The following is a 21,837-nucleotide window of genomic DNA, read 5'->3' on the forward strand; positions in this document are numbered from 1 at the left end:
CACGTTCGTTTATTATTATTAATAACAACTAAAGAGAAGGAGCTGTGTCTCTAAAAAAAAATCACACCCGTGTGAAGTGAGGGGCGCTAATATATTAAAGTCTAACTCATGTTGATTTAGGTGATGTAGCCTGCTGCCTAATGGTGATGTAAAACAAACGGTGCCAACACAAACATTAAATTCTCTCTTTTTTGTTATTGGCATTTAATGTTTGTGGTATAGGGACAAGATGATGTAAATCATTGCCAATGGCGTTTTTAAAACAAACATTGAACAAAAAAAATCATTAAACCTGTATATAAAACGTATGAATTCATTCAAGCTGGAAGTGAAACCATATACGGTAGGATAAAGGTGTGCTGTCAGGGATGAATTTTTATTTTATTTGTATTTTTTTTCCTAACCCCTCTGATGAAGTAAATCAACAAAGTATCCACCTCTCTACCTTTTAAAATTCAAGGACCCCCATTTTGTTATGCATAAACAAAACGATGTAACCACTCACCGAAACAAAGCCTGCTAGACCTTAAGGTAAAAGTCTATTCTCGAACCTGGGAAGCGTCTCAGGTCCCCAGTTTCTCTCTAAAATGCACTTTGTGCCATTTTAATAACGCAATGTACCCTGAATTTAACTACGGTAATGCTATCCTACACTCGCGAACCGCCAGGATCACATTACTGGCGGTTCGCGAGTGTAGGATAGCGTTACTGTAGTTAAATTCAGGGTACATTGCGTTATTAAAATGTCACGAAGACCCCTTCCTCCCTTTTCCACCGGTTGGTTCCCAATGGGAACCGGTTCAGTTCTTTTTGGTTTTTAGTCCATGAGCCAGAGCTCTAAAATTGGTGGGAAACTATACCCTATATTAAATTGTTTATAGGATCAATACAAGTAAATTAATACACGATAACCCTTCCACATGCAGTAGTAGCTTTATCATATTTTCGACTATTTTGCATATTTTCCTACATAATGCCTCATTTGCATATTCAAAAAATGTAAAATTTGTAATACAATAAATCATTGTCTTCGTGTAAGTACTCAATTGGGGAAGTTTCATGGTGATAACAATCTAATATAGGTATGTTTTTGCCTACTCAATTCATAATTAACGTTTCAATTTTGGAGCTCTGGCTCATGGACTAAAAACCAAAAAGAACTGAACCGGTTCCCACTGGGAACCAACCGGTGGAAAAGGGGCCAAAGTGCATTTTAGAGAGAAACTGGGGACCTGAGACACTTCCCAGGTTGGAGAATAGACTTTTACCTTAAGGTCTAGCAGGCTTTGTTTCGGTGAGTGTTTACGTCGTTTTGTTTATTTGCTGGTATTAGAAAAACAGCGCACGGGAGTGTAAATATGACCAGAGGGCTGTGGAAGGTACTTCCACAAGACGTCAGAGAGAGGCTCGCTGTAAGCCTTGGACCAGGGCTAACATGTCCGTAACGTCCTACCTAAACATAATTAATTTAGCCATGGGGACCCCTGGGGCCCTGGGGGTCTCCTCCGGATCCCACATTGAGATCCACTGACATACAGCCTATTACAGCAGTGGTTTTCAACCAGTGGTCCTTGAGGGGGGTTCCAGCTGGTCCCCAGCTAAATGATGGAGTTGGCAACCTCTATGGTTGGTAACCAACCTTATTAGATCCTTAACTTGTAGGTGTAAAATGAGACCAATAAATGTATTTGGTTTCATTTTAAGCTCTCAATAGTTACATTATTGTTAAACATCTGGCATTACTTAAGTTTAAAATTAAATGTACAATAAATCTACTCTACACAATTCGAGAATGTATAAGAATTGTTGTGTCATGATTTATTTGTCTTAATTGCACCTCGACTAAACCCACCCCTGTATGTCCTACATGCTGCATGCAACAAAGCCATTCTAAATTACATCTGATTCACAGCATGAGAACATCAATTGGGGGAAGCAGTGTCTTTGACAAGGATTTTCAGCACCTTTTCATGTTTATTAATATTTCACCAAGTTTTTACATCCATAACGTTTAATGCAGATAAACCATAATTTAAATCACTTGCTCTGCATTCTTTGCGCAAAAACAAGACAAATGCATGGCACATGCAACTAAGAAATAAGGAAATACAATTAATGAAATGAACAACAAACCACAATCAACACTTTGTTATAACCCATACACAGAAGGCTAATGCAGTACATTTTTGGTAGTTTTCCTTCTTTTTTAAATAGTTTAACAGATGTGGACGTGGAAGTGCTACTTTATAGGGGTAATCAGTCATACAATTTAGTCAGGGACTTGTGGTGTAAAGTATGTGATTATTGACATTTAAAAATCATGTATTTGGCCGATGAGATTCAGAAAAACAAAAAAGCGAAATGATATAGCGCGGGGTATGGTATTAAAATAAGTGCTAAATAGTAGGGATGCATGATATAATTGGTATAGCAATCGGCCATATCGACCATGAAAATGTCATATCGGTGTCAAATCGGTCTAAAAATAATCCTGATTATTTAATCGGTTTTCACCAGCAAAAAATAAATAAATGGAAATTTAAAGAAATCCATCAATGAGTTCAATATAAATCAAAAGTTGTCTAGTACCTCTCTAGAACAAAAGCCAAATCAAATATGATGTAAAATTATAAGTAAAAATAAAATCTACATTTTTCTACATTTAATTTGTGCACTCATCTCATTCAGTGGTCATTCAGTTGTGAAAACGGACACTTGGAAAAGAGTATACGGTATACTATTTATTGATTGATTGAATACTTTATTGACTGGCTTTGGGCCAAGCCCCTATAGGCTTGTTTCCATTGTGGTCCTCTGTATAATATCGGAATCGCTATCGGCAGATATGACCCTGCAAATAATGGGATATCAGTCATAATTTCATAATGGTGCACCCCTACAAAATAGCTCTATATTCTAATCATAATCATTGCTATAGAGTGTTTGTTCAGGTGTACACACACATGAACTGATCTCCATCAGCATTCCTTTTCGCGTTTATGATCCGGTCGGGAGCGGATGATATCGTTACGTCATGTTGTAGTCATTGTTTTGTAGTCATCAGGATGATATCGTTACGTCATGTTGTAGTCATTGTTTTGTAGTCATCAGGATGATATCATTACGTTGTTGTAGTCATTGTTTTGTAGTCATCAGGATGATATCGTTACGTTGCTGTAGTCATTGTTTTGTAGTCATCAGGATGATATCGTTACGTCATGTTGTAGTCATTGTTTTGTAGTCATCAGGATGATATCGTTACGTCATGTTGTAGTCATTGTTTTGTAGTCATCAGGATGATATCGTTACGTTGTTGTAGTCATTGCTTTGTAGTCATCAGGATGATATCGTTACGTTGTTGTAGTCATTGCTTTGTAGTCATCAGGATGATATCGTTACGTTGTTGTAGTCATTGTTTTGTAGTCATCAGGATGATATCGTTATGTCATGTTGTAGTCATTGTTTTGTAGTCATCAGGATGATACCGTTACGTCATGTTGTAGTCATTGTTTTGTAGTCATCAGGCCGGAACCCTCAATGTAGAACGCTTTTATTGGGAAGATATTATTCTTCCTGTTTGAGGGAAAGGAAGTTTCAGATTGAGGGTTCCGGCCTGATGACTACAAAACAATGACTACAACATGACGTAACAATATCATCCTGAGGACTACAAAACAATGACTACAACATGACATAACGATATCATCCTGATGACTACAAAACAATGACTACAACATGACGTAACGATATCATCCTGAGGACTACAAAACAATGACTACAACATGACATAACGATATCATCCTGATGACTACAAAACAATGACTACAACATGACGTAACGATATCATCCTGAGGACTACAAAACAATGACTACAACATGACCTAACGATATCATCCTGATGACTACAAAACAATGACTACAACATGACATAACGATATCATCCTGAGGATTACAAAACAATTACTACAACGTGATATAACGATATCATCCTGATGACTACAAAACAATGACTACAACATGACCTAACGATATCATCCTGATGACTACAAAACAATGACTACAACATGACATTAACGATATCATCCGCTCCTGACCGGATCACACGGCAATTTAGTAACACAGACCAGGCTTTCCTCCGAGGTGGAAAGCCTGCATGGTGACGCGAGGTTAATCAAGATGTCACTACACTACAGAATTGTCTCGCCACATAAATCATCGTGAAACTGAGAAAATGTTTTGGGATAATTATCGTCCGTGTCAATGGTTTCGACTTCAGGCAGGTGGTTGTAGGGGTAAAGGCTGACCCTGGCCGTCGGTTTGTGTTGCTTGGGGTAGAAAACGCAGTCATCGCAGTCCGAATCCACTTGGATGTTTAGCTGGGCTACAGGCTGGCCCGACGGCGGGTGCGGTTGGATGTTTAGCTGGGCCACGGGCTGTCCTGACGGCGGGTGCGGTTGGATGTTGAGCTGGGCAACGGGCTGGCCCGACGCCGCGTCTACACCGGGTGCGATGAGGCTCATGTTGGAGTTGGCAAGTGAGGGGGGGCAGGAGATCTTCAAATGCAGCGTGATGCTGTTCGAACAATAGCATAGAACCAGAACCACACAAAGTTACACATTATTTCTCCCTTTCATCACTCTCTCTCTCTACACAATGTGAATGAGTCAATGAGCTACAGTAGTGAGATTTGATTAACATGCATGACAATGAATGAGCTAGTGAAGAGTGAGATTTTAACAGCATCTAGATCAGTGGTTCTCAAACAGTGTGTGAAGACAGACAGTGAGTGGCCGTGGAATTTTGTGACATTATTATCGCAATGTACTGTAGAACTATGGAAAAGAAATTATGAATTATCTTTTAGATAATTTAGTAATAATTGAGTACTTTCATAATCTCCCATCCTCAAACTTATTTGGCATTAGTAAATAAAAAATAAAGACTACAGGTATGCCTTGAGATTCTGACTTTTTTGTGCCTTGGACACAAAGTGGTCTAGAAACATGAAAACATACGTGATAGACACAGTCCTGGAATTTCAGCATTTTCCTGGGAGCTAAAGGACTGCTAGATAGCAACCAAATGGACCCATAGGTCACATTTGTGAGTTAAATTGACAGTGTAGGATTGAGGTTCCAGAGAATAAAAACAAAAAGTGGGGTCCGGGGACCCCCAGGGGTCCTTGAGGGAGTTCCCGGGGGTCCCCAGCTAAAGGATAGTTTGGAACCAAATGGACCCTTATGGGTCTGTAACTCTGAGAGTGTACAAATGGACCATTTGTACACGCTCACTTAAATTAACATTGATTTTACAATATAAATTAGGGTCCCAGAGATAGAAATGGGGGTCCATAGCTTAATTCAGGTCAAACCTGAAGGTCCTTGAAATGAAAAGTGGTGAAAATCACCGCCAGAGCCGTAAAAATCTTCTCTTATGGAGCTTCCTTGGCATATATTTTCTAATGGGGGTCTGCAGTTTGAGAACCACAGCTGGCCTAATGCATATGAAACTGATAGGGGTCCTTCCTTCCTGACTGCTGTACAGTATGTGTGCTGTTAGTTTAGCTCACAGACGGTACAGTATACCTGCTGAACTTTTTTTTATATTTATATATATATATTTTTTTATCCCACGATTTTGTAACCCATTTTTCACCCCTGTGTCAATCATCTAATGTGATCCTGGGCTCTACACACCCTCCACCAACCTAGTCCCCATATATGGGGGACAAGGGGAGAGCAACCTGACAGGGGGGAGTTTCCCTGGTTGGACGTAGCGCGTGGAAGGAACACGTTATTCCAACCAGTTCCTTCCCCCTCCATCAGGCGCCCCGGCTGGCCAGGGGGAAGCAGTTTAGTGACCAGGATTACTGCATGTTTTTTGTGAGGGTACCTACCCTAGGGGACACGGGGAGAACATGTGAGGGTACCTACCCTAGGGGACACGGGGAGAACATGCAAACTCCACACAGAAAGGCCCTTTCACCAACCCCGCCTTCGGGTATTATGGGCACTGATGGCGCGGAGGAGGAAACACGCTGCCAGCACCCACAGCGTCCCGAGCAGGAATCGAACCCAGGACCTTCTAGCTGTGAGGCGACAGCACTACTGACTGTGCCACCGTGCCCCTTACCTGCTGTACTGTATGTGTGCTGTTAGTTTAGCTCACAGACGGTACAGTACCTGCGGTCTGCTTCCTCGTGCTCAGAAGAGACTGTCGAGTAAGGGTTTATTATCTCCTGGAAAGAAACAAACATACATAATATACACACATGTACTGTATATGTACATATACACTCGTAGTAGTGTCCACAATATTTTATCACAGCATGCAATATCGGATTATCAATATCATTATCAATATCGCTGTGATGAGTTCCTAACATGCTACATGACTCTCACAATAACTTCCAGCATTTAAAAAACAAGTTCAATATTTCAAGAAATAAAAAAGAACACTTTGAAGAATATTTAGGATTTATTTTCTTGGCCTATTGGCATGGGAAAAAATATAGCCCAAAGCTCAACAAGCATAACATTTTATGCTTTTATTGATGGTGAAGAATCAACCTGGTTCCAAATTAAAATTGCGTTGCTTTATCTCCACATAATAACTATGTTCTCTGTGGATGTACTCATTAGACAAAAATATATTATTTAGTGGGAATTAACATGACAAGAGAAACACCCCAGCGGACCTTAACATTCCATCTGGAATCCCCAAGAAAATGTTCAGCAATGTAAAAACAACAGTACAGTAGAGTACAGTACAGCACAGTACAGTACAGCACAGTACAGTACAGTACAGTACAGTACAAAGGCGACAGGCTGAGGGGAAAGGCTTGGTTTACTCACAGTCCTTTGGGGTGGGAGGGTTTACGGAGGTAGGGGGCGGGACTGTGGGCGGGGTTATGATCTCCATGGGGATCGTCACTGGAGGAGGGAGGGAACTCTTGGGCTGAGTGACAGGAGAAAGGAACCAATCAACATGCAAGGTGTATAGCCTATGTTTCCTCTGATCTGACATCAGTCAAACAAATTATTATCTACTGTATCTAATAGAATTATATCACGACTTCTTAGTTTTTCCCTCCCCGATTCACGGCGCATTCAGATATAGCACACTGATCGCACTGTGCAATATAAACTAGTATGTTAGTGAGCTCCAGGTGCACATAATATATTCCATTAACCAGTTCTCTGTGCTATGCTAAAGCCCAGTCCACGCCAGATTCATTTTGAAAGAAATTGGTCTGACTGAATTGACTGGTTGGCAGTTTTGGAATAACTAAATAAATAAAGTGGTTGCAAGTTTGCAACTCAATTCTAGTTGTTGCAAATCATTGGTGTGGAGTGGGCTTATTGCCTGAGTCACACATGAGACAGCTGTCTCGTCACCCCCTCTCCCCCCAGGACAATCCTAAGACAATTGTCTTCCATGTGTGAAATCAGGCCCAATTCTACCCTTTTCATAATACACAGTGTGTGACTTTTTTTTGTCGCTGCTAGTGTGAACACAGCATAACACATGTCAGATGCACTGTTATGTAGAGGAATCAAGGCCCAATCTCCACGGTGAGTACTTTACTAGTGCACCACCTAGTGGACACCATGTGAAACTGAGGTCTGATCAGATCAGTTAGACCAGAGACATAAATGCACCACAGGTGGCTTCCAACATGCATGCTTTATGTGATGGAATTAAAAGGGGTGTGAGCGATATGTTTTTTTGTTTTGTTAAAAAGGTTTAAACTGTGTAATCATTGTGATAGTGTGTTTGTTCAGTAACAGGGATATCCCATCATCTCTCCAGGTCTTTTCAGGTTGGGATACCAATTTATTGTCCCATTATTTATAAGACATTCATCAGCTTCAAATTTGTGTTCCACTTCCAATTTTGCCTACCTCCCCTCTCTCTCTCTCTCTCTCTCTCTCTCTCTCTCTGTAACAGAGATACTATAGCAACATATCTAGAGCCTGTTAACACTTATTTAAAAAATAAAACATATCACTTACACCCCTTTTAACATGGCTATGTCTTATGGAATGACATTGGAAGACAGACAGACAGACAGACAGAAGTAAGTAGTGTTATACAGTGCCTCATCAGCAATACTGTGGAACAGAGAGGACAAACATAATATTAGTAACAGTTACATATTAGTTAGCTATTAGTCACAGATAGAGTATGTCTCGCGTAGCCAGACAACATATTCCACAATCTCCAAATGCTATATAGTCTTAAACTACACCTCCTGAATGCTATATAGAGTCTGGAACTACACCTCCTGAATGCTATATAGAGTCTGGAACTACACCTCCTGAATGCTATATAGAGTCTGGAACTACACCTCCTGAATGTTATATAGAGTCTGGAACTACACCTCCTGAATGCTATATAGAGTCTGGAACTACACCTCCTGAATGTTATATAGAGTCTGGAACTACACCTCCTGAATGCTATATAGAGTCTGGAACTACACCTCCTGAACGCTATATAGAGTCTGGAACTACACTTCCTGAATGCTATATAGAGTCTGGAACTACATCTCCTGAATGCTATATAGAGTCTGGAACTACACCTCCTGAATGTTATATAGAGTCTGGAACTACACCTCCTGAATGCTATATAGAGTCTGGAACTACATCTCCTGAATGCTATATAGAGTGTGGAACTACACCTCCTGAATGTTATATATAACTACACCTCCCGAAATCCGAGTAAGGAAGCTGCCATTTCCGTTCACGAACATATATATTTAAAAATATCTTCACATTTAATTGTTTTATTTCCATTTCTGCTAAGCAACAAGCTATATATGCTTAGATGTTTTGTTATATTAGGATACATTTGTGCGAATGTAAAGAGGAAACAGAAGTGGGCGAGGAGGCTCCACTTCCACTTTTATATTTTACTCATGATCAGAGCTTCCGTTGCTCCAGACTGTATGACGGAAGCATTTATATTTTACTCATGATCAGAGCTTCCGTTGCTCCAGACTGTATGACGGAACTTGGAAGCATTTGAAAATTGCGAGAGGCGACAGTCTGGCAACGCTGAGACGAGACTACAGATAGAGTAACATAAACTAGTTCCATATTAGTCACATATATTAGTCAAATATTAGTTACCTACTATTAGTCACATATTGGTCACAGACACAGCAACAATCCCAAGAAAACAAAACAAAACGGTGATGGGGTGCACCTTTGTGTTGTTGTGTTGGATTAATTCTAGGGATGCGCCGATGAGACATTTTGGCCGATATAATTAATTGCCGTTATGGCCGATAACCGATATTACCGATGTCAATATGATCTCATTCTGTAATGAAAAATTATAATAATTTTGTCCATTCTGAAAATTACATGTAAAAGGGTATCTGTACTGAAGGCTTAGGCAAGTCAGATTTAACATGAATACCTTCATATTTAATATTGTGAGCTTGTAGATCTGTTCAAGCTGTTAATTTGGGCTTGTTTATCTGTGAAGACAGACCGAATAATTAATCGGTCTGATTGATTCATCGAACCGATGCCGATTAATCTAAAAACAACTCAAATGGTCCGATGCCGATGTGTTTGCTGGTTAACGTCCCATCACTAATTCATTCACATGGTGGTGTGACTGTCTCACCTCTTCATCGCTGTCCTTGTCCTCCTCGTCCTCCCTGTCCTTCTTCTTCTTCTTCTTCTTCTTGCGGTCTCTGCCGGGCAGGATGTCGTCCAGCCAGGCTAGGTCATGCTGGGAGAACACCATGTCCAGCAGCTTACGGACCACCAACAGACCCAGGATCTGCAGTACATACAGGAACCACACAACAACAAACAAACAGCTTACGGACCACCAACAGACCCAGGATCTGCAGTATACAGGGACCACACAACAACAAACAAACAGCTTACGGACCACCAACAGACCCAGGATCTGCAGTATATACAGGGACCACACAACAACAAACAAACAGCTTACGGACCACCAACAGACCCAGGATCTGCAGTATAGACAGGAACCACACAACAACAAACAAACAGCTTACGGACCACCAACAGACCCAGGATCTGCAGTATACAGGGACCACACAACAACAAACAAACAGCTTACGGACCACCAACAGACCCAGGATCTGCAGTATAGACAGGAACCACACAACAACAAACAAACAGCTTACGGACCACCAACAGACCCAGGATCTGCAGTATACAGGGACCACACAACAACAAACAAACAGCTTACGGACCACCAACAGACCCAGGATCTGCAGTATATACAGGGACCACACAACAACAAACAAACAGCTTACGGACCACCAACAGACCCAGGATCTGCAGTATAGACAGGAACCACACAACAACAAACAAACAGCTTACGGACCACCAACAGACCCAGGATCTGCAGTACAGGAACCACACAACAACAAACAACCAGCTTATATAGACCACCATCAGACCCAGGATCTGCAGTACAGGAACCACACAACAACAAACAAACAGCTTACGGACCAACAACAGACCCAGGATCTGCAGTATACAGGAACCACACAACAACAAACTAACAGCTTACGGACCACCAACAGACCCAGGATCTGCAGTACAGGAACCACACAACAACAAACTAACAGCTTACGGACCACCAACAGACCCAGGATCTGCAGTACAGGAACCACACAACAACAACAAACAAGTCCCCAGGACATGTTTGTGTTATCCTTTAAGCCATAACCCTTAAGACCTGAAGCCGATTCAAAAGTAACAGTATTATATAATTACACAAAATATGATACAAATAAGTGCTTCTACCTGACTTAATTCTCCATGGGTTCATGTGTATAGGAATACATAGTGCATTAGAGGTCACAGCTCCTTTAAGTCTCCCCCTTTTGCCCCCTATAAATGTCCTGCGACACCTCCACATCTTCCTTCTGTACTTCCGTCTTGGAACGAGGTGGGTGTCTTTGTTGACTTCTCTGTATAACATAATAAGAATTGTACTTGCAAATTGATTCATACAGTGTTTGTTTATAACTCTGTTTAGAGAGGAGTCTATGCACTACTGAGAACTAACGTGGAGACGTTTCTGTTGTTATTCTTTGTCAGGTATGTTACGTTTTATTATTTGTTGTGTTACTGTCGTGCTAGCCTTCTGTACTTCCGTCTTGGAACGAGAGAGGAGTCGTTGCACTACTGACAGCTAACGCGGAGACGTGTCTGTTGTTATTCCTTGTCAGAATAAAAGGTGGTTTCCAAAGAGAGTTCTGGGTCCGTCTGTCCATTCAACACAACAGCAGAGAGAGAGACAGATTACACCGGTTACACTTATATGATTATATGAGCATGCTTATATGATTTTAAGATGACCCCATGTTATTCTCCATAGAGAAATCACTTGCGTGGACGAGGGGGAATCGAGGGGATGAGCGAGTGACGTCAGGTCTTCGGGGGCACTCTATTGTAAACATAATAATAACTCAAAGGACAGCGACATTTGACACTCGACAACTACAATAACAGTAATACAAGTTCAAGCATACACAGACACACACACACACACACACACACACACACACACGCACACGCACACACACACACACACGCACACCCACCCACCATCACTGGGAAGATGATGGCCAGGAAGGTGGACTTGAGGGTCCAGAGGACGGCCAGACAGATGACCTGCACCAGGGTGAAGAGGTGGACGCGCCTCAGAGGAACGTGGCGCAGGAAGGAGAAGTCCGGCTGGTGCTTGGCGGGCATCAGGCACAGCTTGATCCTCTCCCAGAACTGGAGCACGCACAGGGGGGTTTTTAGTCATTAGTCTCTCACGCACAGGGGGGTTTTTAGTCATTAGTCTCTCACGCACAGGGGGGTTTTTCAGTCATTAGTCTCTCACGCACAGGGTTTTTTTTTAGTCATTAGTCTCTCACGCACAGGGGGGGTTTTAGTCATTAGTCTCTCACGCACAGGGGGGTTTTAGTCATTAGTCTCTCACGCACAGGGGGGTTTTAGTCATTAGTCTCTCACGCACAGGGGTTTTTAGTCATTAGTCTCTCACGCACAGGGGGGGTTTTAGTCATTAGTCTCTCACGCACAGGGGGGTTTTAGTCATTAGTCTCTCACGCACAGGGGGGTTTTAGTCATTAGTCTCTCACGCACAGGGGGGTTTTAGTCATTAGTCTCTCACGCACAGGGGGGTTTTTAGTCATTAGTCTCTCACGCACAGGGGGGTTTTTAGTCATTAGTCTCTCACGCACAGGGGGGTTTTTAGTCATTAGTCTCTCACGCACAGGGGGGTTTTTAGTCATTAGTCGCTCACGCACAGGGGGGTTTTTAGTCATTAGTCTCTCACGCACAGGGGGGTTTTTAGTCATTAGTCTCTCACGCACAGGGGGGTTTTTAGTCATTAGTCTCTCACGCACAGGGGGGTTTTTAGTCATTAGTCTCTCACGCACAGGGGGGTTTTTAGTAATTAGTCTGACTAATGACTAATGACTGAACTGGAGCACAGGGGGGTTTTAGTCATTAGTCTGACTAATGACTAATGACTGAACTGGAGCACGCACAGGGGGTTTTTTAGTCATTAGTCTCTCACGCACAGGGTTTTTTTTTAGTCATTAGTCTCTCACGCACAGGGGGGTTTTAGTCATTAGTCTCTCACGCACAGGGGGGATTTTAGTCATTAGTCTCTCACGCACAGGGTTTTTTTAGTCATTAGTCTCTCACGCACAGGGTTTATTTTAGTCATTAGTCTCTCACGCACAGGGGGGTTTTTAGTCATTAGTCTCTCACGCACAGGGGGGTTTTTCAGTCATTAGTCTCTCACGCACAGGGGGTTTTTTAGTCATTAGTCTCTCACGCACAGGGTTTTTTTTAGTCATTAGTCTCTCACGCACAGGGGGGTTTTTAGTCATTAGTCTCTCACGCACAGGGTTTTTTTTAGTCATTAGTCTCTCACGCACAGGGGGGTTTTTAGTCATTAGTCTGACTAATGACTAATGACTGAACTGGAGCACAGGGGGGTTTTTAGTCATTAGTCTCTCACGCACAGGGGGGTTTTTCAGTCATTAGTCTCTCACGCACAGGGGGGTTTTTAGTCATTAGTCTCTCACGCACAGGGTTTTTTTAGTCATTAGTCTCTCACGCACAGGGGGGTTTTTAGTCATTAGTCTCTCACGCACAGGGTTTTTTTTAGTCATTAGTCTCTCACGCACAGGGGGGTTTTTAGTCATTAGTCTGACTAATGACTAATGACTGAACTGGAGCACAGGGGGGTTTTTAGTCATTAGTCTCTCACGCATAGGGGGGTTTTTAGTCATTAGTCTGACTAATGACTAATGACTGAACTGGAGCACAGGGGGAGTTTTAGTCATTAGTCTGACTAATGACTAATGACTGAACTGGAGCACGCACAGGTTTTTTTTAGTCATTAGTCTCGTGAATAGTTTTCATTTAGTTTTAGTCCTGTATGTCAGTCCTGTTTGTATTGTTTGATGTTTGATGTCTGGGGACTGCAGATGGAAATTAGCAAGTCTTGCTAAATCTGGTACATTTACACTGCATTTTTTTAAATGTAATATACATACACTGTCCCGAGCAAATAAACGAATAAAGCAAAGTAAAGTTTTAGTCACATTTTAGTCACATGGAATGTTCTAGGGTTAGGGTTAGGGTTAGGGTTAGTCGACTAAATGTCATCATTTAGATTTTAGTCGACTAAATCTACAGTTGATTTAGTCGATGACTACAATGTGTTTTGACAGGCATTGATGTTGTTGTAATGGCAGATTTTACACTTTGGTTGCATGCTGAAAATAGCAGATCTACAAGCTCACAACGCGTCGCAACCTAGCATAAAACTGGATCTCTTGTCCACTATAGTCCCTTCCTAACATTTTAGTCTAGTTTTGGTTTGTTAACGAAATTGTCAGTATATTTAGTCTCAGTTTTAGCTTAGTTTTTACATTTAGTTTTCGTCAGTGAAAAATGATAGTCGACGAACATTTTTCGTCTTAGTTTTAGTCGACGAAATCAACACTGATCACAGCCGACACAGTCAAATATGATGAAATCAAAATGTGCTGTTCAAATTAACACATGCATGCTACTGTACCAGTCACATATCAGAACTTAACCCAATCTGGGGCGGGAACCCCTTTTGGTGTTTAGCATTACGTTATGCTTTAGCTATTGAAAAATAGCAGATCTACAAGCTCATAGCGCGCCACCGAGTGGCGCGCTACGAGCTTGTAGGTCTGCTATTTTTGAAAAATCGAAGAACGACTGACATAGAAACATAGCTTTTTCAGAAAACTGTCAGGATGTAGAAGACACTTTTAGAATCTGATCTCACGTCAACATGGGTTAACAGAACTGTACACCGCACCGTCTCATAAACACATGGAGTACACTGGACCACAATGGAAACGAGGTACAGATGATGGAAGAATGGAAACAAGTCATCTATACCTGGATGCCACTTAGCGAGGCCACGCCCATGTAGAGGAAGACCCCGTAGAGGACCGGCATGGGGATGTACTGAGGAGGAAACAACACGGCCGTTAGCTTCTCACTAGTGTTAAGGCAGTCTGTAGGACACAAAAGGACAATTAATAACAATGTTAATGAGGCAACACAAGAATTCAGAATTTGGAAGTATAAGGATTTTACTCGAGTAAGGAGACAAGACTTACATGACCTGTTCATGCATGGAAACCCCAGTCTGACTCCCAGAGTCACAGAGGGTGACAGCTAGCTCACTCCCACAACAGCCAAACCCCCAACATAGCCTCAAGACTTGAGCCAGTTCAACAAATGGGACAGTAACATTATAAAACAAAACAGCACCACAGGGGTGTGACAGATGAGATACCCTTTATAAAGGGGTATTATTAAATGTTTACATCTAAACTTCTACGACACTAGCTAGTCTTGTGTAGCCAGACAACTATTCCACAATCTCCGAATGCTATCTAGAGTCTGGAACTACACCTCCCGAAATCCCGAAGTATGGAAGCTTCCATTTCCTTTACAAAATATATTTTTTAAATATCTTTACATTTTATTTTTTTTAATTTACTTTTCTGCTAAGCAACAAGCTATATATATATGCTTCAGTGATTTCTATTTATATTAGGAATGGATAAATCTGCGTGACTGTAAAGATGAAACGGAAGTGGGGAGGAGTCTCCACTTCCGCTGTATCCATTTGTTCTGTGTATTTTTGAGAGGCGCTACCATGCTAACCCCTCCTATGTCCAGCTATTAGTGTAGATTTCCGTCCAACGCAAACATTAAATTCCCATTGACAATGAATGGAGAATGTTACGTCATAGTGTCTGAGCAAATCGACACTGTCTATTTTACATCATGATGATGTGCTTTTTTGAGTGGTGCAACCACTCCGAGGAACAGCAATGTCCGTGTTCACCTATGTGTGTGCCTATGTGTATATGTTGGTTAATGAGCACCAGTATAATAACTATGACTACCATACCAGTAGGGGCGCTGCTAATGAGAGAAGAGAGAGAGAGGAGAGGAGAGGGGAGGGAGGGGAGTTGCACTACTCAGTTCACACGGGTGTGATTTTTCTTATACTGTTCAGACTTGATCAATCTGACATGCCAAATGCATCTCGATCAATCCAGTCACCCACCTGTAAGACTGGTGCTAGGAACACCGTCACCCACCTGTAAGACTGGTGCTAGGAACACCGTCACCCACCTGTAAGACTGGTGCTAGGAAACACCGTCACCCACCTGTAAGACTGGTGCTAGAAACACCGTCACCCACCTGTAAGACTGGTGCTAGGACCACCGTCACCCACCTGTAACACTGGTGCTAGGAAACACCGTCACCCACCTGTTAGACTGGTGCTAGGTAACACCGTCACCCACCTGTAAGACTGGTGCTAGGAACACCGTCACCCACCTGTAAGACTGGTGCTAGGAAACACCGTCACCCACCTGTAACACTGATGCTAGGAAACACCGTCACCCACCTGTAAGACTGGTGCTAGGAACACCGAGACTCCAGTCAACACAAACACCAGCGTGCCTGTCAACCGCTGTTCCCTATACAAAAGGATAAGACAACACAGCACGTGGATATTTTCACAATCCAGGTCTCTTAGATCATTTATTAACTCCTTCAATATCTTTAAAGTCTCTATCCTTACTTATCTTCAAATACCCTGCTCCTGCTTCTGATATGCCTCAGTTTGTTTCTTACATACAAACCTGTGAATATACTGTAATTTTACATCTATGCATGTGCACGTTTGTAATTGTGTATCTATCTCATGTCGTTAAAGCATTTTACTGCATGTGCACACAGTATATGTAACAGTTTTGATTTTTGTCCACTATATGAGTAGTTTGAGTACCATGATGCATTAAGTGCCTTATTCTCTGGGTGATTAGGTGGGGTGGGAGCGGCCAGCTTGGGAGAGCTTTCTGTTTTGTTTTGTAATGTATATATGCATGGATGTACTTGTTGTAACGTTTCTGTCTAATGTATCGCTCTGTATTTGCTGTATGTTGCTGGACCCCCTCGAAAACGAGATGATGCATCTCAAGGGGATATCCTTTCTCAATAAAGGTTCATATATATGTGGAAATTGCAACGACACAAACGCGCAAACACGACCATCTCGTGAGTCATGACAGGATGAGCGGAAACTATACCGGAGAAAACGACTCACCGGACGCCCAGGAACTGGGGCGCTTCTCCGGGTGCACTGGACTCGCTCTCCATCTTCAGAGAGTCGATGTGGGCGATGGAGATGACGGTGGCGGCCACGTACCAGGGCAGACCCAGGAAGGAGCACACGGCCATCAGGATGCCGACCCACAGCAGGTCCAGATGGTAGCCGCAACCTTTCTGCAATAGACGAGTCGGCGGACACACACTTTATAAGGGGGAAGAACACAATATTTTTCAAAAATAGCAGACCTGCAAGTTCATAGCGTGCCACCTATGAGCTTGTAGATCTGCTATTTTTCAATAGCTAAATTATAACCACCAAAAGGGGTTCCTGCTCAAAATGGGCTAGAATAATAGAATAATTAGAATACTATTCCTTTAGGCACGCAGTAAAGGAATAGTGGGCAGTGTAATCCAAGTGTCTTGTATCCAGTCATATACCGCTTCCAAAACATACACATTTTTCTCAAACTTTACCTTATACCATGCATGAATGAGGAGCATCTTCATTCACCATGCAAGGCAACAAGCATTCTCTGTGCTTTTTTTGTGCATTTAATCGTTATGCCAATTATTTCCTATTTCCGAGCCCTCGTCACACAAAGGGCTGTATTTTGCGTGTCTTAAGTACCAGGTCTTATTCCCTAACTTGAGTAAACTAAAGACCTGGAGGCGTGATCAATGCTCTTTGGCCACTCAGAATAGCCAAATGGCATTGATCACGCCTCCAGGTCTTTAGTTTACTCAAGTTAGGGAATAAGACCTGGTACTTAAGACACGCAAAATACAGCCAAAAGTGTCACACGACGACAGTAACAGACTAGCCGCCCTACAAGCTACGACACGTTGTGAAATTTGCTATTATTATTTATTTATTTTTAATTATTTTTTTATCCCACGATTTTGTAACCCAGTTTTTCTTTTTCACCCAGTGCCAATTATCTAATGTAATCCTGGGCACTACACTTCCTCTGCCAACCTGGGGGGGCAGCGGACTGACCTCATGCCTCCTTCTATGCATGAGGAGTCCAAGCTGCTTCTTTTCACCTGACAGAGGGGAATTTCCCCGGCCGGACGTAGCGCGTGGAAGGAACACGTTATTCCGACCAGTTCCTTTCCCCTCCATCAGGCGCCCCGGCTGGCCAGGGGGAGGCAGTTTAGAGACCAGGATTACGGCATGTTTTTGTGAGGGTATCTACCCTAGGGGACACGGGGAGAACATGCAAACTCCACACAGAAAGGCCCTGTCGCCAAGAAATTTGCTATTCTTGACATGAAAGGGAATGTGTTTAAGTTGAACGAACGGAAAGTATTAACAAAGCAGAGCTTGTGACTAAAACATTTACTAAATTTTGTTCCCATTTTCTGTAATCTGAAATCTAAAAACCGTGGCATTCTGTGCTAGTGTGATGAAAGCCCCTATAGCCCATACAGTACCTTCAGCTTGTTCTCCTTGCGGTTGACGATGACGGCGCTGATCTGCTGGTCCATGAAGATAAGGATGGTGACCAGCAGGGCGGGGACGGCGCTGGCCAGGTACACCCACCACGGGTTCTTCCCGTAGGGCATCACCAGCCAGCCACGGCCTGGCCGCGTGGGCTGCACACACACACACACACACACACACACACAATCAACAGTTTAGGATAACATTGAAAACAGCTGGGAAAATAGACAATTAAGCAATATTACACGAGAGGGTGTTGTTTAACGTGATTATTGCCACGACAGTGATGCGGTCAGGAACGAGACGAAGTCGAGTTCCGCAAGCATCACTGAAGTGTAATATTGCTATTCTACAACAGTTACCCTTAAAACAAAGAGAATCGCTGAAAAAAAATATTTATTTAGTGACAGATGTAGTCACTACGACCACAAATGTCCCAATAAACTAGCTAGCCTAGCCACCGAGTTTGCTAGCGCTCTGGGAGAACAGAGCAGCTGAATTATTTGTTTTGATTAGGTGGTGGTGTGTGCTGGTTAAACCACCGGCTAGAAGGCTGTTTCAACCAATCAGATTGCTTCCTCTTAACGACCTGTTGTAGAATCTACATTCTACGACAAGGTATACAAGCAATGTTTTGGGTGTGTGATATCGCCGCACAACTATAGGTTTAAAATAGGGAGAACTCTAACCTAAACCCACCCTCACAATGCCTAAACACAACCTGAAGGTTTTTCTTAATTGTACGAATCATGAAAACCAAACATTTTCTTGTGGATTAACTTTCTTGTGAATTCTTGTGAGATGCAGGAAAATTAATGGTCCTCACAATATCTATTTCTCAAATTTGACTACTTGTCTTGTGGGGACGTTTGGTCCTCCTCTGCACACATGCACGCACGCATGCACGCGGAAAAGAAGGAGGGAACCAAGTACAGACCCCTGGGGGACCCCAGCCAACAAAGAGTTTAGGGTTTCATGTATTAATAACTATGTGATACACTTTTCGGTATATATATAATAATTAATAATGACGATACAGACATAGGTCTAACACCTGATATTTACACATGCACACATGCATGCACAAAGTTGAAACGTCATGCTCTAATAACAGTGTAGTTCTCAACCTCATCTGGATCAGAGCCTACTTGTGTTTGCGGCCCACCCATTGGCCCACTTGGCTGTGTACTTGTGTTTGCGGCCCACCCATTGGCCCACTTGGCTGTGTACTTGTGTTTGCGGCCCACCCATTGGCCCACTTGGCTGTGTACTTGTGTTTGCGGCCCACCCATTGGCCCACTTGGCTGTGTACTTGTGTTTGCGGCCCACCCATTGGTCCACTTGGCTGTGTACTTGTGTTTGCGGCCCACCCATTGGCCCACTTGGCTGTGTACTTGTGTTTGCGGCCCACCCATTGGCCCACTTGGCTGTGTACTTGTGTTTGCGGCCCACCCATTGGCCCACTTGGCTGTGTACTTGTGTTTGCGGCCCACCCATTGGCCCACTTGGCTGCCGTGTAACACCCCCGTGTTCGTGTGGCTCAGAGCCTCTGCCTGAAGGCCTCAAAAGTCTAATATCTCCCCCGGTCCAGAGGGATATCCCTTTGGTCTAGTGCAGGGGTTTAGTCTAAAGTCTAATATCTCCCCCGGTCCAGAGGGATATCCCTTTGGTCTAGTGCAGGGGTTTAGTCTAAAGTCTAATATCTCCCCCGGTCCATATAGGGATATCCCTTTGGTCTAGTGCAGGGGTTTAGTCTAAAGTCTAATATCTCCCCCGGTCCAGAGGGATATCCCTTTGGTCTAGTGCAGGGGTTTAGTCTAAAGTCTAATATCTTCCCCGGTCCAAAGGGATATCCCTTTGGTCTAGTGCAGGGGTTTAGTCTAAAGTCTAATATCTCCCCCGGTCCATAGAGGGATATCCCTTTGGTCTAGTGCAGGGGTTTAGTCTAAAGTCTAATATCTCCCCCGGTCCAGAGGGATATCCCTTTGGTCTAGTGCAGGGGTTTAGTCTAAAGTCTAATATCTCCCCCGGTCCAGAGGGATATCCCTTTGGTCTAGTGCAGGGGTTTAGTCTAAAGTCTAATATCTCCCCCGGTCCATAGGGATATCCCTTTGGTCTAGTGCAGGGGTTTAGTCTAAAGTCTAATATCTCCCCCGGTCCAGAGGGATATCCCTTTGGTCTAGTGCAGGGGTTTAGTCTAAAGTCTAATATCTCCCCCGGTCCATAGGGATATCCCTTTGGTCTAGTGCAGGGGTTTAGTCTAAAGTCTAATATCTCCCCCGGTCCATATAGGGATATCCCTTTGGTCTAGTGCAGGGGTTTAGTCTAAAGTCTAATATCTCCCCCGGTCCAGAGGGTTATCCCTTTGGTCTAGTGCAGGGGTTTAGTCTAAAGTCTAATATCTCCCCCGGTCCAGAGGGATATCCCTTTGGTCTAGTGCAGGGGTTTAGTCTAAAGTCTAATATCTCCCCCGGTCCAGAGGGATATCCCTTTGGTCTAGTGCAGGGGTTTAGTCTAAAGTCTAATATCTCCCCCGGTCCAGAGGGATATCCCTTTGGTCTAGTGCAGGGGTTTAGTCTAAAGTTTAATATCTCCCCCGGTCCAGAGGGATATCCCTTTGGTCTAGTGCAGGGGTTTAGTCTAAAGTCTAATATCTCCCCCGGTCCAGAGGGATATCCCTTTGGTCTAGTGCAGGGGTTTAGTCTAAAGTCTAATATCTCCCCCGGTCCAGAGGGATATCCCTTTGGTCTAGTGCAGGGGTTTAGTCTAAAGTCTAATATCTCCCCCTGTCCAGAGGGATATCCCTTTGGTCTAGTGCAGGGGTTTAGTCTAAAGTCTAATATCTCCCCCGGTCCAGAGGGATATCCCTTTGGTCTAGTGCAGGGGTTTAGTCTAAAGTCTAATATCTCCCCCGGTCCAGAGGGATATCCCTTTGGTCTAGTGCAGGGGTTTAGTCTAAAGTCTAATATCTCCCCCGGTCCATATAGGGATATCCCTTTGGTCTAGTGCAGGGGTTTAGTCTAAAGTCTAATATCTCCCCCGGTCCAGAGGGATATCCCTTTGGTCTAGTGCAGGGGTTTAGTCTAAAGTCTAATATCTCCCCCTGTCCAGAGGGATATCCCTTTGGTCTAGTGCAGGGGTTTAGTCTAAAGTCTAATATCTCCCCCGGTCCAGAGGGATATCCCTTTGGTCTAGTGCAGGGGTTTAGTCTAAAGTCTAATATCTCCCCCGGTCCATAGGGATATCCCTTTGGTCTAGTGCAGGGGTTTAGTCTAAAGTCTAATATCTCCCCCGGTCCATAGGGATATCCCTTTGGTCTAGTGCAGGGGTTTAGTCTAAAGTCTAATATCTCCCCCGGTCCATATAGGGATATCCCTTTGGTCTAGTGCAGGGGTTTTCAACTGATTATGAACCAGGGACCCCCACCCTAACTAAGAATCAACCTGGGGACCACTGTTGAGTTGGGTGAGGGGATATAAAAATGTATAAAAAATGTGTTAATTTGAGGTGAATTAAATCAAGCCCTTAACAGTCAGTATAATTTAACTGGCATAATTTATGCTAGTCGTCCGGAGCTATTCCTTTCCCATGGTTGCCCTTACTCTGTTCTCTTAACCTTCCATATTAAACTCATAGATGGCAGACACATGCGATTGCATGATTATATTATGGGCACATTTGACATTTCCTAAT

General features: G+C 43.2%; 1 protein-coding gene across 1 annotated transcript in view; it reads right to left on the minus strand.

Annotated features, from left to right (window-relative positions):
* slc4a5b (solute carrier family 4 member 5b) overlaps positions 1-21,837 on the minus strand; it is a gene marked incomplete at its 3' end in the record, with an annotated part of 61,670 nt that overhangs the window by 2,139 nt on the left and 37,694 nt on the right. Inside the window, exons 18-26 of the mRNA XM_083792972.1 lie at positions 18,135-18,296; positions 16,696-16,874; positions 15,994-16,066; positions 14,463-14,531; positions 11,607-11,780; positions 9,637-9,795; positions 6,880-6,957; positions 6,183-6,238; positions 4,305-4,572 (exon numbers count right to left, since the gene is read on the minus strand). Coding sequence (XP_083649098.1) covers positions 4,305-4,572; positions 6,183-6,238; positions 6,880-6,957; positions 9,637-9,795; positions 11,607-11,780; positions 14,463-14,531; positions 15,994-16,066; positions 16,696-16,874; positions 18,135-18,296 — 1,218 coding nt within the window. The remainder of the gene's footprint in view (positions 1-4,304; positions 4,573-6,182; positions 6,239-6,879; positions 6,958-9,636; positions 9,796-11,606; positions 11,781-14,462; positions 14,532-15,993; positions 16,067-16,695; positions 16,875-18,134; positions 18,297-21,837) is intronic.

This window comes from Protomyctophum parallelum, assembly GCF_964188405.1.
Source record: "Protomyctophum parallelum genome assembly, chromosome: 21".
Classification (NCBI taxonomy): Eukaryota; Metazoa; Chordata; class Actinopteri; order Myctophiformes; family Myctophidae; genus Protomyctophum; species Protomyctophum parallelum.